The sequence below is a fragment of the Populus nigra genome, chromosome 1 (genome assembly GCF_951802175.1).
Source record: "Populus nigra chromosome 1, ddPopNigr1.1, whole genome shotgun sequence".
Classification (NCBI taxonomy): Eukaryota; Viridiplantae; Streptophyta; class Magnoliopsida; order Malpighiales; family Salicaceae; genus Populus; species Populus nigra.
Window position 1 is genome coordinate 34,914,136 of NC_084852.1, and position 21,334 is coordinate 34,935,469.

A 21,334-nucleotide genomic window follows, 5' to 3' on the forward strand; every position below is an offset into this window, starting at 1 on the left:
TATGACATGAAGAAGAAAACAATAATAAACATAAAAGAAAAGGAAGCAAAGAAATAAAGTAACAGATTACATCGTTTGAAAAATAAAATCCTGTCAGGAATAATAGTCATGTAAATTTGGAAAGTGAACAGAAACATTGGAAATGAAAGAACCTAGATGCAACAGAGACAGGTCCATTTCAGCGTCAAGAAAACAATCATAATAAAACCGCATTATTAAACCATCTGAAATATATAAAAAAATTACAATGGCTCAAGTACTTGTAGCAAATTTTCGTAAAAAGTTAAGAACTTGCAAGGAAATTAAACAAAAAAAAAAACTTGGAGAAGTTGGTTTATCCCCAAATTCCCAGATCAAAAACTTGACAACAAGAAACAGTGATTGCCATACAAATCAAAAGGGTCGTTCATAAAAGGAAAGAAAGCACAAACAATGTGTTTTCTTGGGGAAAGGTGGAAGAAAGACAGATACTTAGAGGGCCACACGAGAGAATGCAGGCGATGAGGACGTGAAGGGGATGATGCGATTGGGTTCAGGAGAATCGATATTATTGTTTTAAAACAGTAGTGGTAAGAAGGTTTTGTAACATCACCATCATCATCGAACAAAAATGTTTTGGTTTGGAATATGAAGATGACAATAACAAGAACAGCATAATCAGAGGTGCGGATTTTGTTGACGTTTCTTTTTGAACCTTCCTAGCAAGCGGGAACATAATTTTGTTTTCCTTTTTTCTTTTTTTATTTATTACTAGGGACTAGGTTTCCATAGCAATCCATAATAAGCCCATTCCATAAGCAAATACATCATTATCAGATAATTATTACCGTTATCATTATCAAATATGATGGAAGAAATGGGAGAGACCCTGTTCATAGACCGTGTCTTTTTTCTTTTTTTCATTTCCCTCATCAAACTTTTTAAATTATAATTTCATTCCTTAGTTATATATTATGATTTTATATGTTGATATTTCTTCTAACTTTCATTCTGTTTGGTCTACAAAGTATTGGCTAATGTTAGAAAGATTCGTGTGACCTGAGATTCAGTATTTTATCATAGTCAATTTTTAGACCGAGTTTAATAACTATAGTTTATATAGATTGGAGTTAATTATTTCATTTTTAGATTCACAAATATAGAAGCTACAAGAATAATAACATTGATGATGAAAGCATTGATGGAGATGACTATTTTTTAATAAAGGCAACTTAACGATCATCGATCCAGAATGAAAGCCTATGGTTAAGGCTTGGTGAGGGAAGTTCAAAGTTAATATATAATCAATACTTTTAATGGATAAAAAATGTTTTTAAAATTTGGAAATTAATTATTTTATGAAAATAATTTCAAGAAAAAATTTTGGTGGGACGAGACAAACTCAAAGGTGACAAAGAAAGTCTAGGAAAAATATAGCTCAACTAGATAAGGTTTGATGTGTGATGTATATTTTTTTTTGTATAATAGTGATATTTTTATGTAAATATTTTTAGTTTAATGAATTTTTTAATCAGATTACATGATTTTTAGTATGATGCCCACAATTATGCTATGAGATAAGTCGAGTCAAATGACTTTGATGTTTGGAAGAATTGTAGACCTCTCCATATCACAAAGAGTAACTGAGAGAGATATCCAGAGTTATTCATGTTGAACACTTTTAGGAGGCACTCATGGAGTGAGTACTCGAATAGAAACAAAGAGACCTACAGTTCCATTAGCAAACATATTGATGAATCATTTCCTTTTATTAACCATGCAAAACACTTGGTAAGAGCCTATTTTATTTTAAAGTTTTTTCTTCAAATGGTAATTGTTGTTTGTGATAATGTTTAAGTATTGGTTTATTTTACAATCAACACAGCTTGGATGCAAGTCTGCTCTGATGGAGTTGTATATGGAAACACAACCTAGCTCGATTCAACCATTACCAGCTATTAATGAGTTGGTTGAACAACGAGTTAGTGATCCGAGGGTCGAAATGGAGGCAAAGTATAAAGAACAAAAAAAGAAGTTGGAGGGCATACTTTTCCAGTCATTATCCTCCCTCATACGAACCTTCATGATATTTTTCTTCGCTTTCACCTCCACATACGACTAGATCTTGTAATTAATTTGTATAAACATTTGTAATTGATTTTTACATTATATAAAATTTATTTTTTAATTTAAATTAGTTGTTTGATGTTGTTTAATTCAATTATGAAATTATTGGATATCATTTTTTTTCTTTTAAAATAAAAATTTGTATAAAGACCAACAAAAATTACATTGGTAAATGATTGTCATTTTCCTCAGGGAATTACAAAGAGCCATTAATTGTTTGTGTACATACCGATGAATAAATGATTACCATTTTCCTCAGAGAATTCTAGAAAGTTGTTAACTGTTAATATATACCTCGATGGAATCACTAACAGAATATGTCCTTGGTGATTCTGTTGGTGAATCCATCAATGAGATAGATATATTGTTGACGGATGTATCTATCAAAAAACTGTTGATAAAACTCACTAATGAATTTAGCGACAAATATTGGTCGATCCTTTTTTAAAGATCAAAGAAAATAAGTCATCGTTATATCCTTTAGAATAAAAATAATCTTGGAATTACTGAAAAATATGACATCAGTAACAAGATACTTTCTGACGACTTGTTTCTATCAGTAAATCCATTGGTGATTTTTATATTGATGGAATTAGTGTGTTTATACCGATAGAATATTTCGTTGGTGTTATGCTATTTTTTTTGTTGTGATTTATTAAAATAGTATTGTGTGTATATGTATTATATTTTTAATTAGGATTCATAATCTTTTTTGATTTTTTTCTATGAGAATAACATCCCGATCCCATGACCTGAGTCGCGAGTTGACAGGTTGTTCCGGGGTTGACCCACTTCATTTTTTGGTCATTTTTTCATTGAATATTTATTTAATTGGTCTTTGTAATTTTTTTTGTTTGCTTTCTATGAGGTTATCCTGATCTCATGATTTAGGTTGCAGGTTTGGAAAGTTAACTCAGGTTGACTTGATTTATTTTTTTTGATTCATTTTTAATTGATTTTTTTTTAATTTCAGCATCCAACAACTCAATCTTCTTCTTCTTCTTCTTTTTATTTAGTTTTGTAATTTTTGTAATCTTGCTTTTTGTGGAGTTATCTTGGTCTTATGGATTTAAGTTTTTTCCCCTCAATTTCAACTTTTAACATTAGATATGTTGAAAATAGAGTTTTATAATTTTTTTTTATTTGCTTTATATGAAATTATCTCAGTCTCATGACTTAAGTCACAAGTTTAACATGTTAGTTCAGGTTGACTTAAGTTGTTTTTTATTTGTCTTTTTTAATTAATTTTTTATTTGTTTTCTATAGAATTATCCTGATCTTATGGTCCAAGTTTTGAATTTGGAAGGTTAACTCATGTTCAATCATATTGTTTTTTGTCTTTTTTAATTTCTTTTTCAAGTTTGTCCTTTAACATTGGGTTCATTAGAAATTGATATTCATAATTTATTTTTATTTGCTTTATATAAGTTATCATGATCTTATTATGTGGTTTATTTTTTACCTATTGTTCAACAGTTACCTGAACAATAGGTAAAAAACGTGGTTTGACTTTGAAAAAATTTCAAGATGATATCTATTTTGTTTTTTAATATTGAGATGATAATATATTGGATTGATTTGTGCTTTGCAACTTATCCCGTCAAATCCATAATCTGGATCATAAATTCCACTAATTTTAGCAATTTTATTTTTTAAAACTAGTTTTCACTTAATAGTACAATAACATAAATAAACGCTCATAAAATTGAGCATCAATTAAATATTATAATGTTTATTTGATATTGTAATAACCTCATATAAAACATACCAAAATAAATTATAAAAAAAAATTCAAAATCAATAAAATATTGAAGGATGAAATTAAAAAAAAACTAAAAAGAATTTAATTGACATAGACGTTTGAAAATTAAGTATCAACTAAATATCAAGATATTTGTTTGAGATATCAATAACATCATAAAAATCAAGCTAAAATAAATTATGAATAATAATTCAGAATTAATGAAATATTAAAAATTAAAATTAAAAAAATAAATAAAAGAATTTAATTGGAAAAAAACCTAAAGGATAGATTTTTTAAAAAAATATTTCTTTATTGTTAATATGAAGTACTAGGGAAAAATACCACTTCCTTTAATAGAGTAGGTAATCATTGGTACTCTTCAAGTGTGCTTATTTTAGAAGTTGAGATTAAATTTTGTGTATAAAGCCATCAAAAAGCTAGGAAAAACAAAAAAAAATTAACTTTTATAATTAAATTTTATACATAAATAAATTTTATCCCATTTCAATCTCAACCACAAGAACGTTTTACGTACTTGTACTTTTATCTATCGTTGACTTTTTCAGTCCTTCTTGAAAAACACTTGAGCAAGCTCTAACACTTGACCACCAAGAGCTTGCTCAAGTGTTTTGGGGCTCAATGGGCTACTTTAGTTTAGATTGGGTCACAATATTATAGGCCTTGAGGCCCGCTGTTTCTATTTTCTTCTCTGGCAAAAGCAAAACAACAAAAGAAAACAAATAAATAAATAAAAAAGCATACGCGCTCTGTTTAGCTTTAGCTAGCCCAGAGTTTAAACCCTAAACCCTACGAAAGCAAAGGGAAACTGAGCTGGCTTTCTTCTCCACTTAACAAAACACAGAAGATGAATTACAGATTTCATAACCTTCTCGGAGCCCCCTACAGGGGAGGCAACGTTGTGATTACCCAAAACACCCAACTTATCTCACCTGTCGGTAACCGAGTCTCCATCACCGACCTCCTCAAATCCCAAACCATAACCCTTCCACTCCAATCCTCATCCAACATCCGCCGCATCGCTGCCTCCCCCGATGGCACTTTCCTTCTTACAGTCGACGAGAACCACCGCTGCCACTTTATCAACATCCCCCGCCGCGTCATCCTCCACCGCATTAACTTCAAGAATGCAGTCAATGCCCTCAAGTTCAGCCCTGATGGTAAGTTTATTGCTGTTGCGGCTGGAAAGTTGGTTCAAATCTGGCGGTCTCCGGGGTTCAAGAAGGAATTTTTCGCTTTCGAGTTAGTTAGGACCATAGCAGATTGCGAGGATACAGTTACCGCGATTGATTGGAGCTTAGACTGTAAGTATTTGCTTGTTGGCTCGAAGGATTTAGTGGCACGCCTCTTTTGCGTTGAGAAATTGAAAGATGGGATTTTGAATAAGCCCTTTTTGTTTTTAGGCCATAGAGATAATGTCGTTGGTTGTTTCTTTGGTTATGATAAGAAAAATACTGATCAGGTTAATAAAGTTTATACAATTACGCGTGATTGTTACATTTTTAGTTGGGGTTATAGTGGTAATAATGATGGTAATTTTGATGAAAACGATGAGGGAAATTCAGAGCCTGCGTCTCCAGGGACGCCAAAGAGGGATGGGGAAGGGAATGTGAATGGTGAGAGCTTGGGTAATGTTAAAAAAAGGAAGGATTTTGATGGGAAAGATCTGGGAGAAGAGGGGTATTTGCATAAGAGGAAATGGGAGCTGTTAAGGAAAGATGGGTTTATGCAATCACCGGCGAAGTTAACTGCATGTACTTACCATAGGGGGCTTGATATGGTGGTGGTGGGGTTTTCTAATGGTGTTTTTGGGTTATATCAAATGCCAGATTTTGTTTGCATGCACTTGTTGTCAATTTCCAGGGAGAAGATTACTGCTGCAGTGTTCAATGAGAGTGGGAATTGGTTGGTGTTTGGTTGTGCAAAGCTGGGGCAGTTGCTTGTGTGGGAATGGCGGTCAGAGAGTTATGTGTTGAAGCAACAAGGGCATTACTTTGATGTGAATTGCTTGACTTACTCGCCAGATTCACAATTGCTGGCTACTGGGGCGGATGATAATAAAGTAAAGGTACAAAATGAGCATACAGAGATGTTTTATGTTTTTCAGAAGCTGTAGTTACTTAGCATGCTGTTCTTATGCTGTTCTTAGATTGGATTTGTTATGGAAATGTCTGCATGATGAAATAGGCTAGGTTATTCAAGGATATTTAGGTGCTGTTACTGTGTATATATGGATTGTCTGAAAGAAATGCGTTGCTATGTGCATGTGTGGACGTGGTTGGTGGCAAAAATTATATGCTTATTTGTTTGATATGCAATTGCTAATCTATATTCTGGAGAGTATGTTGGAAAAATGTTATTGATGCATTTGCAAAAATGTTATGATTTTTGTTTATTGTCTATATGTTATATTCATAGGTTGTGAATTTGTTTGTGTGCATGTACATGTCTTTGTTAAATGCAATTAGTTGGACACTGTATTTGTTCTATGTATTCTGTTCATGGTCCTTTAAATTTTCAATTGTTTATATGGCTTTGGTCCTATAGCCCATCTGCTGTTGCAGTTGTTGCAGTGTTGGTCTTTTCTAAGGTAACAAATTTTATTTAAAATGATGAGGTAGCATGTGACGAATGTATGCTTGTAATGTTTGGTAAGTGTGTGATCATACTGACCATGTTTGTCTTAAACAGTTCCTATGATGGTATATTAGTACTATATTTCATGTATCTTGTGAACTTAGCTATGTTCTGAATTTTACTAACGTGAGAATCATCAGAATCATAATTAGGAGATCTTGTGCATGCTTATTTCATAGTACTTTCACAATTTGATGATCTATTTTTCATTTCTGATTGTTTAGCTTTTGATAATGTGCTATATGCTTGTCTTTTTGTTGACTCCTTTATTTTTGTACGTATATGCCATATGAATGTGTTGTATTTGCTTGTCACAGGTGTGGACTGTTTCATCGGGCTTTTGCTTTGTAACATTCTCGGAGCACACTAATGCCGTGACTTCTCTTCATTTTATGGCTAACAACCATTGTCTTTTAAGTGCATCTCTTGATGGAACAGTACGTGCATGGGATTTGTACCGTTATAGAAATTTTAGGACATTTACCACCCCTTCTTCAAGGCAGTTTGTCTCTTTGGCAGCAGACCAAAGTGGGGAAGTAATTTGTGCTGGAACTTTAGATTCATTTGAGGTACTAATTTCTTTTGCTGCTGCGTTGAGACCAATATGCTGTTTTTTTTCTTTGTTTTTCCTGACAGAGCTTAATTTTTGTTTTCAATAGATATTTGTTTGGTCAATGAAGACAGGCCGTTTATTGGATATCCTTAGTGGTCATGGAGGTCCTGTTCATGGGCTGATATTTTCTCCCACAAATGTGAGTGGTATTTGATAGCTGTATCTGCTCTTTCTGGTTATCCATCCCTTATTTTGTGTTAATTCCTCTTGGTTTCTGTGTTTTGTCCAAAGTGGTTTATTTACATGAATTTCTTTTGATGTTCGATCCCCCTTCTACATTTGGCATATAACAAATCTTGGATTCTTGTAAATTAACTAATAGCAAAGGCATGAACAAATTTGTAAGGTTTATAGTCAGCTTTCATTACCTATTGATTAATGAGTAGCTTCTGAAGTGAATCTATTTTGCCTGTAGGCAGTCTTAACTTCATCATCATGGGACAAAACTGTTCGCTTGTGGGATGTTTTTGAAGGAAAGGGAGCTGTTGAAACGTTCTCTCACACACACGATGTTCTTACTGTGGTTTATCGTCCAGATGGAAGGCAATTGGCTTGCAGCACATTAGATGGGCAAATTCATTTCTGGGACCCAATTGATGGCTTGTTAATGTACACCATCGAGGGCCGCAGGGATATTGCTGGAGGGCGTCTCATGACTGATCGTAGATCAGCGGCAAACTCAACTGCAGGAAAGTGTTTCACAACCTTGTGCTATTCTGCTGATGGGAGTTATATATTAGCTGGTGGAAGTAGCAAGTACATCTGTATGTATGATGTCGCTGATCAGGTCTGCTTCATTCTTATGTATAACCTCATGCTTATCATTTCACATTTTAATTTGGTAAATGTTTCAAATAGTTTAATTATCTAGTTTTATTATTTCATGAATTTCATCACAACATGTTTCTATCAATCACTGGAAAGCTCAAACATTTTTGTTTTTGTCATGCATAAGCTAGTTGAATGTAGAAATTAGATTGATAACTATTTGGATGTTGGATATACTTTTGAAGGAATGGTATAGCTTAATTACCTAGTGGCTTATTCTTCCATTTTACATTTGTTTGGATGGGTTCCTTGGTCTGCCAATGTAGATCTCTCTTAATGTTTGAAGTAGCGGATTGATTTATGTATGAACTGCAGGTTCTGCTGCGTCGCTTCCAAATAACTCACAATCTCTCACTAGATGGGGTGCTGGATTTCTTGAACTCCAAGAAAATGACAGATGCAGGTCCACTTGATTTAATTGATGATGACGACTCTGATACTGAAGAAGGCGTTGATAAACAAACTCGAGGAAAGTTGGGGTATGATTTACCAGGATCCATGCCCAATCGTGGAAGGCCTATTATTAGAACAAAATGCCTGAGAATTGCACCCACTGGGCGAAGCTTTGCAGCGGCAACAACAGAGGGGGTTCTTGTTTATTCAATTGATGAATCCTTTATCTTTGATCCCACTGATCTAGATATAGATGTTACACCAGAGGTATCTTGTGTTCTTTTTGTAAAATGCTGTGAAACAAGTAAATCTTTAGTTTTCTTCTCTCTTGTAACTACTTACCATGGAGAATTCAAAGCATGTTATATAAGGCTGTCAGATGATTGGTATCTGCTTAGTTGGAAATAACAAGTTTTCTTCGTTGACTTTTAGTAGTGTTTTCATCTGCTGATTTCATTTGATGACTACAATGGTGTGCAGGCAGTTGAAGATGCATTAGATGAAGATCAACCAAACAGAGCATTAATTCTCAGCCTTCGTCTGAATGAGGATTCACTAATAAAAAAGTGCATTTTTTCTGTTAGTCCATTGGATATACCAGCTGTTGCCTCCTCAGTCCCGTACAGATATCTGCAGAGATTAATTGAAGCATTTTCGGATCTTTTGGAAAGCTGTCCGCACTTGGAATTTATACTCCGTTGGTGTCAGGTGCTTGCTGCCAACTTATGAAATTCTATGACATCATAGGTCGTCCTGTATTCAGATCTAATTCTTTGTTTGTGATTATTTTTTTGACAGGAGCTTTGCAAAGCTCATGGAAATTCAATTCAACAAAATTCCAGAAATCTTCTTCCCGCTTTAAAATCCTTGCAGAAAGCAATTACTAGAATACATCAGGATTTGGCAGATACTTGTTCGTCTAATGAATACATGCTCCGGTATTTATGCTCAAGCACCAACAAATGATGAACCACTATTAGTGGTCGGGATTTCCTCACTATTATCTGGCAAGGTAATATAACTTATTCTCTTGTGAAAAGGGAGCAGAGCAGGCACGCCCATAGCTAACGCCAACATGCCATGTTTGGATACTTTGATGCAAGGTTCATGTGATTGTAAGCACTTGTTTGTTGGATTTGATCTGTTGTTTATTGGGAAATGTAACAGACTTTGATTCATATACATGACAAATTGTCATGAACTGTTTTTAATGCAATTTTGTTACAGGAAAGATGAATGCAGGTCCATGACAATGATTGATGAGGGTTGCTGTATAATATGCTGTTGGTAGACAATCAAGTTAACGGTTCTTGCTGTGTTGCTTTGTGTTATTTCTCCATTGAAGAAAGGCAACACAACAAAAAGCAAATCACACATGGCCAACTAATAACCTATTTCCAGGCTAGTATCTTAGTTTCTGTGACCATTCTTAATGAGTAGTGTCAAATTAATTGACAAATGCATCCGAAGCACATGCACATGCACATCCAGCTAATAAATCACCAAAAATTCGCAGGTAAACATGGGACGTTTAGACATGGGCTGCTTTTGGACCTGAAAACATCATCGCACTTCTACGTTAAGATGCGCACACGTTTAGATATAAGCTGCTTTTGGACATTTAGACATGCACATGTTTAGATATTGCCAAGCAATTTTAACTGAGGAAAGTTGAAAGAAAGTATTGCACTCCTATGTTAAGCCATGCATGTGCACTATGACATGGAAGAGATATAGATTGAAGAATCTTCGGTGGCCAAAGAGAGCTAACACTTGAGCTTCTATCATTCCAAAGATCATCACATTGTGAATCACTAAATCTCAGCTAGGAAATGACCAATCGTTCACGTAATCCCTTTATTTCTTTCATTACTGCAATCATGATCTTCTTGTTCTAATTCTTGAGACAAGTGAGCATAACGCAGGTAGAGAAACAATCTTGTTTCGTAACATAGGCTTTGTGAAAGGATCCAAATCAGGAAAACCACTAAAATCCTCTCTCATACATGCTCTAAATGGTAGAGAAACAATCCTTAGGATTTGCAACAAAACCAATTTCGACCTTTATAATGTTCTCCTGCCCCATGGACCTTACCCATTCCCAATGTCGTTTTTCTAGGCCACCAATGTTCTCCTGGTTCCCACTAAAGAGAAAGGAACTATCTTTAGATCATTCATGTATTTTTCTACATGAACGGGCTAATTTAACTGTCAAGAAAGCATTGAATTCAGATTATCAATCAAAAAACTTCTAATACTTACTGTATTGCTTCAAATCTGTCACGGCCAGTGCGCTAAATCCACATTGAGGAAAATCGGGGTACCCCTTTATGTAAATCACAACAGGGTTGTCCTAGACATCCTGCACAACAAGCTGATAATGATTATTGAGAGATAACAGGAATATGAAAAAGAAACTAGCATCTACTAAGCTTGATAAATAAGATAGAATTAAGCAGACATATATAACTTTTCAACAACTTCCATGAAACTTATTCCGGAAAAACTCCCACTCCGACCCTTATTATTTTGTTGAAAATCTGCATGACTGTCAGGATCATTGGGAACAGTGGTAGAGAATCTCAGTCCAATGTGGTTAAAACATGCAGGAACCTGCAAGTAAACCAAGCGAATCAAGACATGTGCCATTGGCATTATCTTCATGTACGTGTTGAGAATTTGCAATGTGATTGCCCAACTAATATGACACATCACTTAAGAATTTCAAGATTATCAGTTAGTTAAGCTGCCACTTTGTGCAAAAAAAAATTAATTCCCCATCTCTGGGATTTACCCTGTTCATGAAGAACAGCATAAAAAATGGCGCACTAAAAAATTAACATGGTTCTCATTTTTCCCCAGAAAAAGAAAACTGCAAGTAAAGTTTGCTTCTTCGGAGCAAAAACCTGAGAAAAATAAAAACAGAGAGAGAGAGACTCTAAATATAAATAAAGGAAGCGGTAAACAAGTGGGAAGCCTCACAAATAACCAAAAAACTGAAAATTTAGAAAGGAGTAACTAGAACCCTAAATCTTGAAACCAAGACTAGCTTCAAGGTAATGCAAGGGATTCTGAACCAGCCTTATTAAAAAACAAATTTTAGCATAACCCTTTATTTCTCGAAATGAAAGGGTACCTACTGTTGATCACATAATCATTATTTATGTTCTTACAATGGTAGGAGAAGGTGATGCACGCGCAATACCCTTGAAGATTCTTTCTGGACGTGTTCACTATCTACATGATGTTAGAAATTACGAAGGAAAGATTAATGGCTTTATTGTTACTGGAGAATTAGCTTATTAAGGATACTGTATGAGCAACATCTTGGCATTTAAACGTGTATTATGATGTCGAGGAAGGAGGTTTGGCTTGTAGAGGAGGAAGAAAAGGAGTCCTATCTTCTTTAACTTGGAGATATGATTTTTGGGATGGGAAGTTCAAAGACTAAATGCTTGTTAGTTGTTTTGATATTGCATGAAGGACTGCAATTCTTCGATGGGGATGATAGTAACATGGCTCAACAACAATAAATGAGCATATAAGTTATGAAATATAATTTTAATAATCATGTACGAATTTTATTATATCTTAGTTTATATCCTCTTCTATTGTTGTGCTTAAATTTATTGCACAGAACAGTGATAAATAAATAATCAAATAGGCAATACCCTTGACGAGACAAGGAAAAAAATATTTATCCAAGTCAAAACACGAAGAATATTAAAAACAGAGAGGATAAATTGAAACAAGGATAGTTTTGAGAGTGTTGCTAGCGGCTGTCAAAATGATGATCGCTGGCATTCCTTTTTTCATATCTACATTCAAATGCTGAATGTTTCACAACAGAGAGGATAAATTGAAACAACTATAGAATTTGTTCTATTTACAAAACAAAAGACATTTGAAAGACAATGAAATAAATCGACACCCGGTACTTATTCTTCACTGCACGCTGGCTGTCTCAACAGTTGTGGCTCCATGAGGCTACGTTAAGAGTTATCATTCATCCTCTCTGAAGGTCTGCGCCTGAGCCATATTCTTCCCATGCGATTGTTCCTAAAATTGTTGTTCCCACTAACATTACGATTTCTACTAAAACTATCATTCTGTCTATAGCTGTTTCGACCATGCCGCATCCTCTCTGGAATATTACTCCTAGAACTGTTGTTCCGCCTAAAATTGTCGGTTCGTCTATTGTCATGACTAGTCCCCATTTCATAGCCTGCTGGCAACATGTTCCTGTTGTTCTGTATGAAATTGCTGGTCTGCCTACTGGTATTGTCTAACGGTAACATGCTCCTTGACAATTGATTCGTGAATTGAATGTTCATGATTACAACAGGATAGTCATATGGGTTTGAAGAATTCACAACCTGGTCAGGATCTCCTGAATATCTGTCTTCGTTCTCCTCATCTTCGTCTATGCTATTCGGGCTGATCATAGCAGGTAAGTCATCAAAATCTCTACCAAGATCCTCTTGTTCCTCTCTTGTTGAGGCGAGCATAGCAACCATGTCCTCAACATCTCTTTCATACTCAAAGTTGGTCCAGTCACGCGCGTTGCCGTTGGGGGTCCACCTTAGATGGCTGAATAGAAGGATGGTCAGACCTCGCGTGCTTTCTAAGTTCTGAATAATTCCCAATAAAATCACAAGTCCCCAAAGAACAACTCCGTAGCTTGGAATTCATGAATTCTCGTGCAGGCTTCACAACAGTCCATCCATAAATTTCTCCTCGACATAGAGGGCAACAAAGCTTAGGCTGCAGCTCACTCTCACAATGCCCACTTTGCCCAAGCAGTTGCAATTCTTCCCTTGTTCTATTGGAAACAGAAGGAATTTATTGCAACATTTCTGTGGATGGAGATGACACGGAAGACTTGCGGAATTGGTCGAGGCAATTTGAGTGGCGATAGCTAGTATTGCACATGTATGGCCGGCAGCCTTTACCAAAAGAAGAACATCGTAAGAGAACAGCATTGTGGGGATGTTCCATGCAAATGGGGCACCTAATTTCTTCCCATTCTTTGGCATCCTCAGTCGATCTCAATGAGCTCCTGGGATCTTCAGCTTTATCATGTGGATGGTCCAGTGAGATGGGGCACCTAACATTCTTCCATTTTTGGACATTCTCGTCTGATCCCAATGAGCAATGGGGTTTACATTGCTCAGTGTTGTTTGAAATGCAAGGGTAAGGAGACGATCTGGACTGATCAGAAGACAATCGTTTGAATCTTCTATCCTTTGGCATTTTCAGAAACTTAGAATTCACCTTTTTCTTAGAAAGAATATGATCCCTTGATAATCATATGAAAATCATGAATTCAGTAACTTGAGTTTAAAGCAAGCTATAAAGCAGTAAAAACTAGAAAGTCAACATGAAGGAAATAGTCATCAAATCCCAAAACCATTTATTCATCCACAGAATCCAAAAGCAAGAAATGACTATATATAAAAGCATAGAGCAAGTCCTTATATGCTTGTGTTAATGACTCCCGACAATTGATGGTTTTTCTTAAATTTGTAGATTTTAAGGGCTTGATCATCACTACTAATGTCCTATAAAGTGCAGCATGAAATAATTATAAATTCCCAAAATTGGTCCAACATAAGAACACAAGACATTGTAAAATGTCTTTTTCCTCGGAAAAATCTTAAGATTAAGATTACATCTCCTTTCATCTGCAAATTAATGAAATACACCATTAATTATTTGCTTACATCTCCTTTCATCTGCAAATTAATGAAATACACCATTAATTATTTGCACTATAAGTGAAACATACTGACAAATTAATTGGCAACCACCACTCGATGAATAGAATCTCAATCACACAAGAAAACCAAGCAATTGATTGATTTAATTTCTTTATACAAAAGCCTAAAACGGATGTAAAAGCAGTAAAGACCCAAGCTGGTTCAACTGAAACAAGCAAAGAACAAGACGATTTGACTGAAAAATAATAATAAGACTTTCAGATTACTAGCAACAAGCAACCATATCAATTAGCACCCGGATACAAAAAAAAAAAAGAAAAATTGTAATCCCGTGAGGATTTCACAAAGACATGACATCAAAAGCAACAAACAATCAAATACGTAAGAACCTGCGATCAGATTTTCATCAGGCAATCAGGCAAACATTAGAGCCCGTTTGTTTGTTTACGTTTTAATTAAATTGTAGATTTAAACCGTTTGATAAAGATAAAAATGAGATATACTGTTTATGATCCTATATGATTTTTACATCCGAAACGTTCGAAATGCAGGGAAAAAAAAAGCAAGGAATTTCTGCTTTTCACATACTGTTCAGGCGAATTGCACTATTTACTAAACAATACAATTAACATGAACAATATACGTTGATAAATTGTTCATATTGATTGCACTGTTTAATCAACAGTGCAATTAGCTTGAACAGTTTAACATGCTATACTGTTCGCCGAACAATTGTAGCATGCTACACTGTTCCGGCTGAATCGGGTCCGGTTCAAAGCTCAACATGCATTGAATCAGGTCCAACTCAGTAAAATAAAAAATAAAAATTATTTTAATTATTTTAAATTTTTGAATTATGTTTTATTCGAAAAACTAGTGTTTAATATTATTCAACGACATTACATAAATTAGACAGAGATAGCTTGATGACGTAGTATTTGTAGAATTTGATCGCAATTCCAATTTTGTTCCTAATTATATTTTACCTGATGTTGTCACGCGCTTAAGAAACCAAAAAAATTATAGTCCTTGTTAGATTCTTGTCAGATATATTTCATACATGATGAAATTGTAGATAGTTTAATGGAATAATGAAAAATATTTTATATAAACTATTTTTTATTTAATGATATAATAACAATAGTTAAATCTACAATATTTAAATTAAAAATCATCAATATTAATATATATCCTTTTAAATTATTTTATAAACTTAATTTCAAAAGTATTATTAACTAAATACATTAAATTACTTTTTGTTCAACCTCAATTTCAATCATAATTTTAACTAAATATATATAAATATTAAACCAATCTTAACTAAAAATATTTTTTAAATTACAAAAACAATTATTACAACATCAAACACAGGCTCGAGACACAGTTCTATTAACGGAGAAAGTCATGTCACCTGAAGATTCGGGAGAGACACAGACAAGATGTTACGTTTCCTCGTATTTATAACACAGCAGCAAGTCACCAGATGCTTCGATCAATGGTCGGTGCAGGTGCAAAAGAACCCTCGGCCGAAGGAAAAAGTGTAGTCGGTATAGCCCAGCCCAGGTATTTGTGTATATGAATCCCTGGCTTCAGGCCCAATTCTTGACCCAATAAGTAATGAAGAGAATTGTTAAAACATCTCAAATGTAGTCCTCGTTTTTGTGTCAATTCAGCAAGCAAGCCACTTTAAAACATATTTCATCAGACTTACTTTATATTCGTCTTATTTTATAAATTCAACCCAATAAGTAATCAAAATTCCAGGAATTAAACCTATTGGTAGAGGCTATATTATTCTTAGTATTACGATTCATTCCAATTAGATTAAATTTGACGAATACAGAGTACAGTTAATAAAATCAATTTTATAGGGGCTCATTTGTCAAACCTATACAAAAAGAAGATCCAAGTGTGATTTTCCGAAGTATTGTAAAACCCCTCAAATGGAGACATGGTTAGAACTTAAAACCCTAGCCGGAGAAACCCTCGGTCCTTTTCTGTTGCCTCTCAGTTCATTTAAACCGGGTGGAAGATGCAGGTTTTGGTGAAAACGGTAACGGGAAAGACCCTAACATTGGAGATGGAGTCTTCAGACACCATCGACTATGTAAAGGCAAAAATCAAAGACGAGGAAGGCATTCCACCCGAACAACAACGCCTAGTCTTCGCAGGAAAACAGCTGGAAGATGGCCAAGCCCTTGCCGACTTCAGTATCCGCAAGAAGAAGAAAAGCAAACCCCTCGAGCTTGCTCTGCTCCAGGTTGATGACGCTGATGCTCCATCAAAACAGCTAGGTAACATCATTTGATAGGACATGCTTAAGATCGTTCATTCTTGGTGTCTGGTATTATTACAATAAGAGGAAACTGTGTTGCAGATGTCCAAAATCTAGAATCGGAAACACCAGTTGCCTCTACGAAAGCTAGAAAAACAAAGAAGAAGAAACGCGCTGCGTCTGACACAGGAGACACAATTGATACTGGTATGGATTGTCATACAGTTTTTTTTTTAATTATAGTTACTGCTCCTTGTTTGTATTGTCCCAATTCATTTGCGTAACTCACACAATACATGGCTCATTGTGTTTAGCACTAGAAAGATAAATGTTTTGACTCGATAAGATGATGGGTTTTTTCCCTTGTTTATGTAATTGGATTTAGTTGAAGTATTCATTAACTTGATTAAAGCAGATAATATACAGTTCGAGCTAACGGTTTGCTCCTTAGTCCTACTATGATACAGCTTATGTCTGCCATTTTACTGAAAGATCATTTTTTTAAAAAAATTTTGGATCTGATTGGAGAAAGAGGATTTCCAGTGATAGAAAATATTAGGAATAGTTACTTTTCCTTGAGGGCAATTACCTTTGACAGAAAACAAGTTTCATAAACTAAATAGAATTAAATAATCAACAATGAACATTTGGAGAAAGAGGATTATAGTGGGATGAGGTCCTCAAGTTTCTTATTGATCCCAATATTGAAATTAGCCTTGTAACTGATATCACTCTGCCATCACTGTACTGGTCGCTATCAATCATGTACTTTTAGCAAAAAACCAGGTACCAAACCCACTCCTAATATATATAGGCATGCACGCACGCATGCAGTCTTGCATGTGTGATGATACCGATTATTGTCAAATACTTACATTTGGCTCCTCCTAGTGTCTTATCATTTTAGTTTGAACTACCAGGAGTGGTGTTGTGACCCAAATTTCTAGCTACTGATTGCGTAATTCTCCATTTTTTGTGGTGTTGGATTTTCTGAGATGTCACCTGTTATGGTGGTACTCTTCTTTTGTGATTATTACTATATTGAATGTTTATATATGCTCACACATTCACCCCTCTGATATAGATCATGGTGAAGCCACTGATGGTGTCCTTGTTGAGCATGATGTGAATGAGCCGACCATGGGTGAAAAACTTGCTAGTATAACTTTACAAGATGATGATAAAAGCAGCAGCCATGAGATGCAAGAATCACCTCCTAGCGCAAAGCCACCAAGTGCTGATTCAGTTAACATTCTCCTTAAGCAAGCATTGCGTGCTGATGATCGTGCACTTCTTTTAGATTGCTTATACACCCAAGATGAGAAGGTTGTTTTCTTTTCTTTAGATTTGTTAATGCTGAACTTTCCTTAAAGGAGGTTTTACTTTAGTACTAAATTAATTGCTATTATGCTTCCCATGAACTTGTGCACAGCACATTCCTTTTCACATTTGTTTTCAGTTGGTACTTTTTTTATCAAGAAACAAAATATACCGGTAAATAACTCATAATATTTTCTGTTTGCAGGTTATTGCAAATTCAATCTCGCTGCTTAATCCATCTGATGTTCTCAAGCTTTTACACAGTCTTCAATCCATAATTCACTCAAGGTGGACAATTACTTGTCTTATCAAGATTTGTCTGGTGAATCTGACAGATCATGTTTGCGTTATCTGTCCATGATTTTTTTTTTCAAATTTGTACCTAACAGCAATAATTTTTTTTTCCTGAATAACCATAGCATGTGGATTTTCATTTAACACTTTTTAATCTCAGGATTCTTGAAAGGCAGAAGCAAAAGTACTATTTGAATTCAACCCAAACATATCTTTCCATGAGGTCTTATGAAATGTGATTTTGTTACAGGGGTTCAATCTTGGCATGTGCTCTTCCTTGGCTAAGAAGTTTACTTCTTCAACATTCAACTGGAATAATGTCCCAGGAATCTTCTTTACTTGCTTTGAATTCCTTATATCAGGTGAAAAATGAGAACCTCACCTTGGAAAGACTCTGAAGAGTGATGTATAGCAACGAAAAAGTCTTTTTCATCTTAAAATTCATGTCTGTTCATGCTTTATGAACTTTTTTATTATCATTTTGGCCCTTCCCTGGATATCAAATTTGTCTTTTGGAATATAGTTGAGACAATCAGATAATATTGGTTTTCCTTAAAAATTTAATCGCTAAGATTAGACTAGTCTTTGCTGATGTTGTTTTGAGTTTCATCTACTGAGGTTATAATTGTTAGATTGTGGTGTATCTCACATCTTTTCGATGTGGTAATACTTGTGTTATTACATATTCTAGTGAATTTAAATTGGATAATTGCTATATGATTCCTCTTAAAGTTTTAATTTGAAGTATGTCATTGTTTATCAGCTCATTGAATCCCGAGTGGCAACCTTCCAGTCAGCACTTCAATTGTCAAGTTGCTTAGACATCTTCTATGCAGGGGTATGTTTTTTTGCGATATTATGCAGCTAGTGAATTTGCAGCTTGTAATTATTGATAATGTGATTTGTTTCTTTCTTTCTGCTTTAAACAGGTCGTTGATGATGCATTGGATGAAAATCAAACAATAACTCCTGTAATTTATGAGGACAATGATGAAAGTGACGAGGAGGAAGAGGAATCTGAAGATGCCATGGAAACCGAGCAAGGTAGCAAGGAGGAGGAAGCACTTGATGGACTTAGTGATATTGAAGGAAGTGATGGCATGAGTGAGTGATAGTGTCATTCAAGCACAATTTCGGTTGCTGCTTTGATAAGGATTAAGGGCTATCAGTTTCAGTGAAGACGATCTCTTCTTTCAGTCCAGGGGATCCTTTGACAGATTTAGAGGTAACTACTGTAAGTTCACTTCCTGGGGAGCACAAAGATGTTTGGGAAATCTCTTAGATGGCCCGAGGCATAACCATAGCCTTGCTTGTATGGCTTTGACTCTTTTCAATATTGTTTTCCTTTTGCTGACATTTTGAGAAAACCACACCAAAGTGTTGCATTTCCTCCTTTTCAAGTAAATTTTAGAGAAACAGAGACTGCAACATCGTTTCATGTACTCGTGAGATATGATTTCTTTTTGCAAATTAAGAAAATAGCAGTCCCAAGTAGAGAGATCAGAGACTGAATGGAATTAGATTTGATAATTTCTTGGCATCACTGATATTTTCGTTGCACAGGATGAGTCGTCGCTTTGGGTAGAGCGCATGTCCACCAGCGGTCTACTTTCTCAAGAGCTGTCCATTGCAAGCGTAGTGTCGACGTTGATTGGAAAAAAAATAATAATTGATACCTGGGTTCTACTTGCATGAAATTTGCAGAGGCGGATTTTGGTCTTTTGTTTTATCGATCCCTGGGCATTAAAAATCAATGGAATTCCTACGAATAGCAGTTAGTTTGCTCACATATTCAGGACCACGAAATTTCCCTAAAATCGGATATCTCCACCTCGATGGAGATGAGAATTCTAGCTTGAGAAATTTGGAAGTGTGATTGTTTAGTGGTAGATCTTGTGTTTGTTCTGGGGGTATAATCCTCAACTGCACAAAATACTAGATCAAAAGCATGAAAAATCATGCTTAACATAACCTATTTGGTATGGGGAAAAACATTATAAACTTGCCTTTGTTTACTGTGCTTAAATTAACGTTTTTATCTTTCACTAAAAAATCCAATGAACTGGCCGTGAAGGGTAAAATTATCCATTAAATTACTTGTTGCTCTTAGAAGCAATTACAAAAAAGAAAAATTTATAGACTAGGGGTTTTTTGAACAGTTTTTTTGCTATGCACTGTGTAATTATTCTGTCATCGGAAGCCAAAAATTCTTAAGCTTGACTTTAGTAGCATATTAGTTATTTTACATTGTTTTTTGTGCAATAATGATGTGAATCAAGGGGTAATTTGGTAATTTAATTAAAAAATTAAAAAGGAAAAGGAAAAGCTCCCAGCATGTTCCATGAATGCGCGAGTAAGTGAGTCGAATAACGTGTGCAATGACTCATGGAAGGGAAAAATAGATTTTTTTGGTGTTTTTTGATTCATCACAACAAAAATTATCTTTCTAGATGGCAGATGTTTCTAGATTACTTTTGGGTTTATTAAGATTGACTTCTTTTTTTTTTTCTCTTTCTTTTTTGGTTTTTGTATTTAGCCTGGTAACATTTTACTTTAACCCTTTGATTTATTTTTTTTTAGGATTTGATTTTTTTTTAATTGTTATTTTATTTATTTGAATTAATTTATAGAATTAAATTTATTTTTTGATTTTATCCATTATCATTTTTTTATTTCAGATTCGGCCCTCATTCTTTTGAATTCTATTTACTTTATTTAGGATAGTTTTTTTAAAAAAATTTTTAATGATTTCATCCTCCTTTATCATATTTACATATCATATTCTTTTTATTTTTTTTATTGTTGTTTTTTTTCTTCCTGGCAAGTTTTTTAAATCAATATTTTTTTTATTTTATCCTTCAATATTAGAATTAGCTTCTTGATTCATCCCGAGTATAGGATTTAAAAGGTTGCAAACTTGAGAGTGTAACCCATACTTAGGAGATTCGCCCGAGTTTTTTTTATATAAAAAAACTCATGTTTTTTAATTTTATCATTTAGTATTTGATTTGATTTAATATTGGGCTCCATAATTTATTTATTTTTAATATAGTATCTTCACTGATTTAAAAATTACTTGGGTTATCCCAGTTCTTTTTATTTGTTGTTCTTTGTTATATTGATCTTCTTTTTAAAGAATATTTTTTGAGTTAAATTAAATTAATTGTTCAATATTTTTAAAAAATATTGTGCAGTATGTGATCATCTCTAATTTTTAAAACATTTTTAAAAATTAGACAAAAATATCTAGCCGCGAAGTAGCCCAAGGAAAATATTCATTTGTTTATATTTTAAACTCATGTTTTTTTAATTTTATCTTTTAACATTTGATTTATTTAAAGATTGAGCACCATTATTTTTTTGGCTGTTTTTTATAGGATTTTTTT

The 21,334-nt window shown here is 34.3% G+C and overlaps 2 protein-coding genes across 3 annotated transcripts; both read left to right on the forward strand.

The window, feature by feature from the left end:
• Nucleotides 1-4,597: 4,597 nt before the first annotated feature.
• LOC133679477 (periodic tryptophan protein 2-like) lies at nt 4,598-9,602 on the forward strand. 2 transcript variants are annotated; one of them, XR_009836170.1, is made up of 8 exons: nt 4,598-5,936; nt 6,823-7,074; nt 7,165-7,257; nt 7,534-7,905; nt 8,262-8,606; nt 8,820-9,047; nt 9,138-9,454; nt 9,567-9,602. XR_009836170.1 is itself a non-coding variant. In XM_062102085.1 (7 exons), exons 1-7 carry the CDS (start codon nt 4,716-4,718, stop codon nt 9,303-9,305), a joined length of 2,679 nt encoding a protein of 892 aa, XP_061958069.1. In that variant the 5' UTR covers nt 4,598-4,715; the 3' UTR covers nt 9,306-9,570. The 2 variants fall into 2 exon arrangements, 1 of the variants encoding a protein (XP_061958069.1); XM_062102085.1 differs by having other exon boundaries at nt 9,138-9,570.
• A 6,411-nt stretch (nt 9,603-16,013) lies between these two features.
• On the forward strand, nt 16,014-19,478 carry LOC133691246 (uncharacterized). Its single transcript, XM_062111676.1, has 7 exons — nt 16,014-16,353; nt 16,437-16,541; nt 17,419-17,660; nt 17,860-17,942; nt 18,199-18,310; nt 18,712-18,786; nt 18,878-19,478. Exons 1-7 carry the CDS (start codon nt 16,092-16,094, stop codon nt 19,058-19,060), a joined length of 1,062 nt encoding a protein of 353 aa, XP_061967660.1. The 5' UTR covers nt 16,014-16,091; the 3' UTR covers nt 19,061-19,478.
• The last annotated feature ends 1,856 nt before the right edge of the window (nt 19,479-21,334 follow it).

What these genes read in the sequence shown, in the direction of transcription:
- LOC133679477 (XM_062102085.1), top strand. Translation starts at nt 4,716, where the DNA reads ATGAATTACAGATTTCATAACCTTCTCGGAGCCCCCTACAGGGGAGGC. An exon ending in TGATATTTTCTCCCACAAAT is followed by an intron (nt 7,258 to 7,533) that starts GTGAGTGGTATT and finishes TTTTGCCTGTAG; the next exon opens with GCAGTCTTAACTTCATCATC. An exon ending in TGTATGATGTCGCTGATCAG is followed by an intron (nt 7,906 to 8,261) that starts GTCTGCTTCATT and finishes TATGAACTGCAG; the next exon opens with GTTCTGCTGCGTCGCTTCCA.
- LOC133691246 (XM_062111676.1), top strand. Translation starts at nt 16,092, where the DNA reads ATGCAGGTTTTGGTGAAAACGGTAACGGGAAAGACCCTAACATTGGAG. An exon ending in AGGAGACACAATTGATACTG is followed by an intron (nt 16,542 to 17,418) that starts GTATGGATTGTC and finishes CCTCTGATATAG; the next exon opens with ATCATGGTGAAGCCACTGAT. An exon ending in TATACACCCAAGATGAGAAG is followed by an intron (nt 17,661 to 17,859) that starts GTTGTTTTCTTT and finishes TTCTGTTTGCAG; the next exon opens with GTTATTGCAAATTCAATCTC.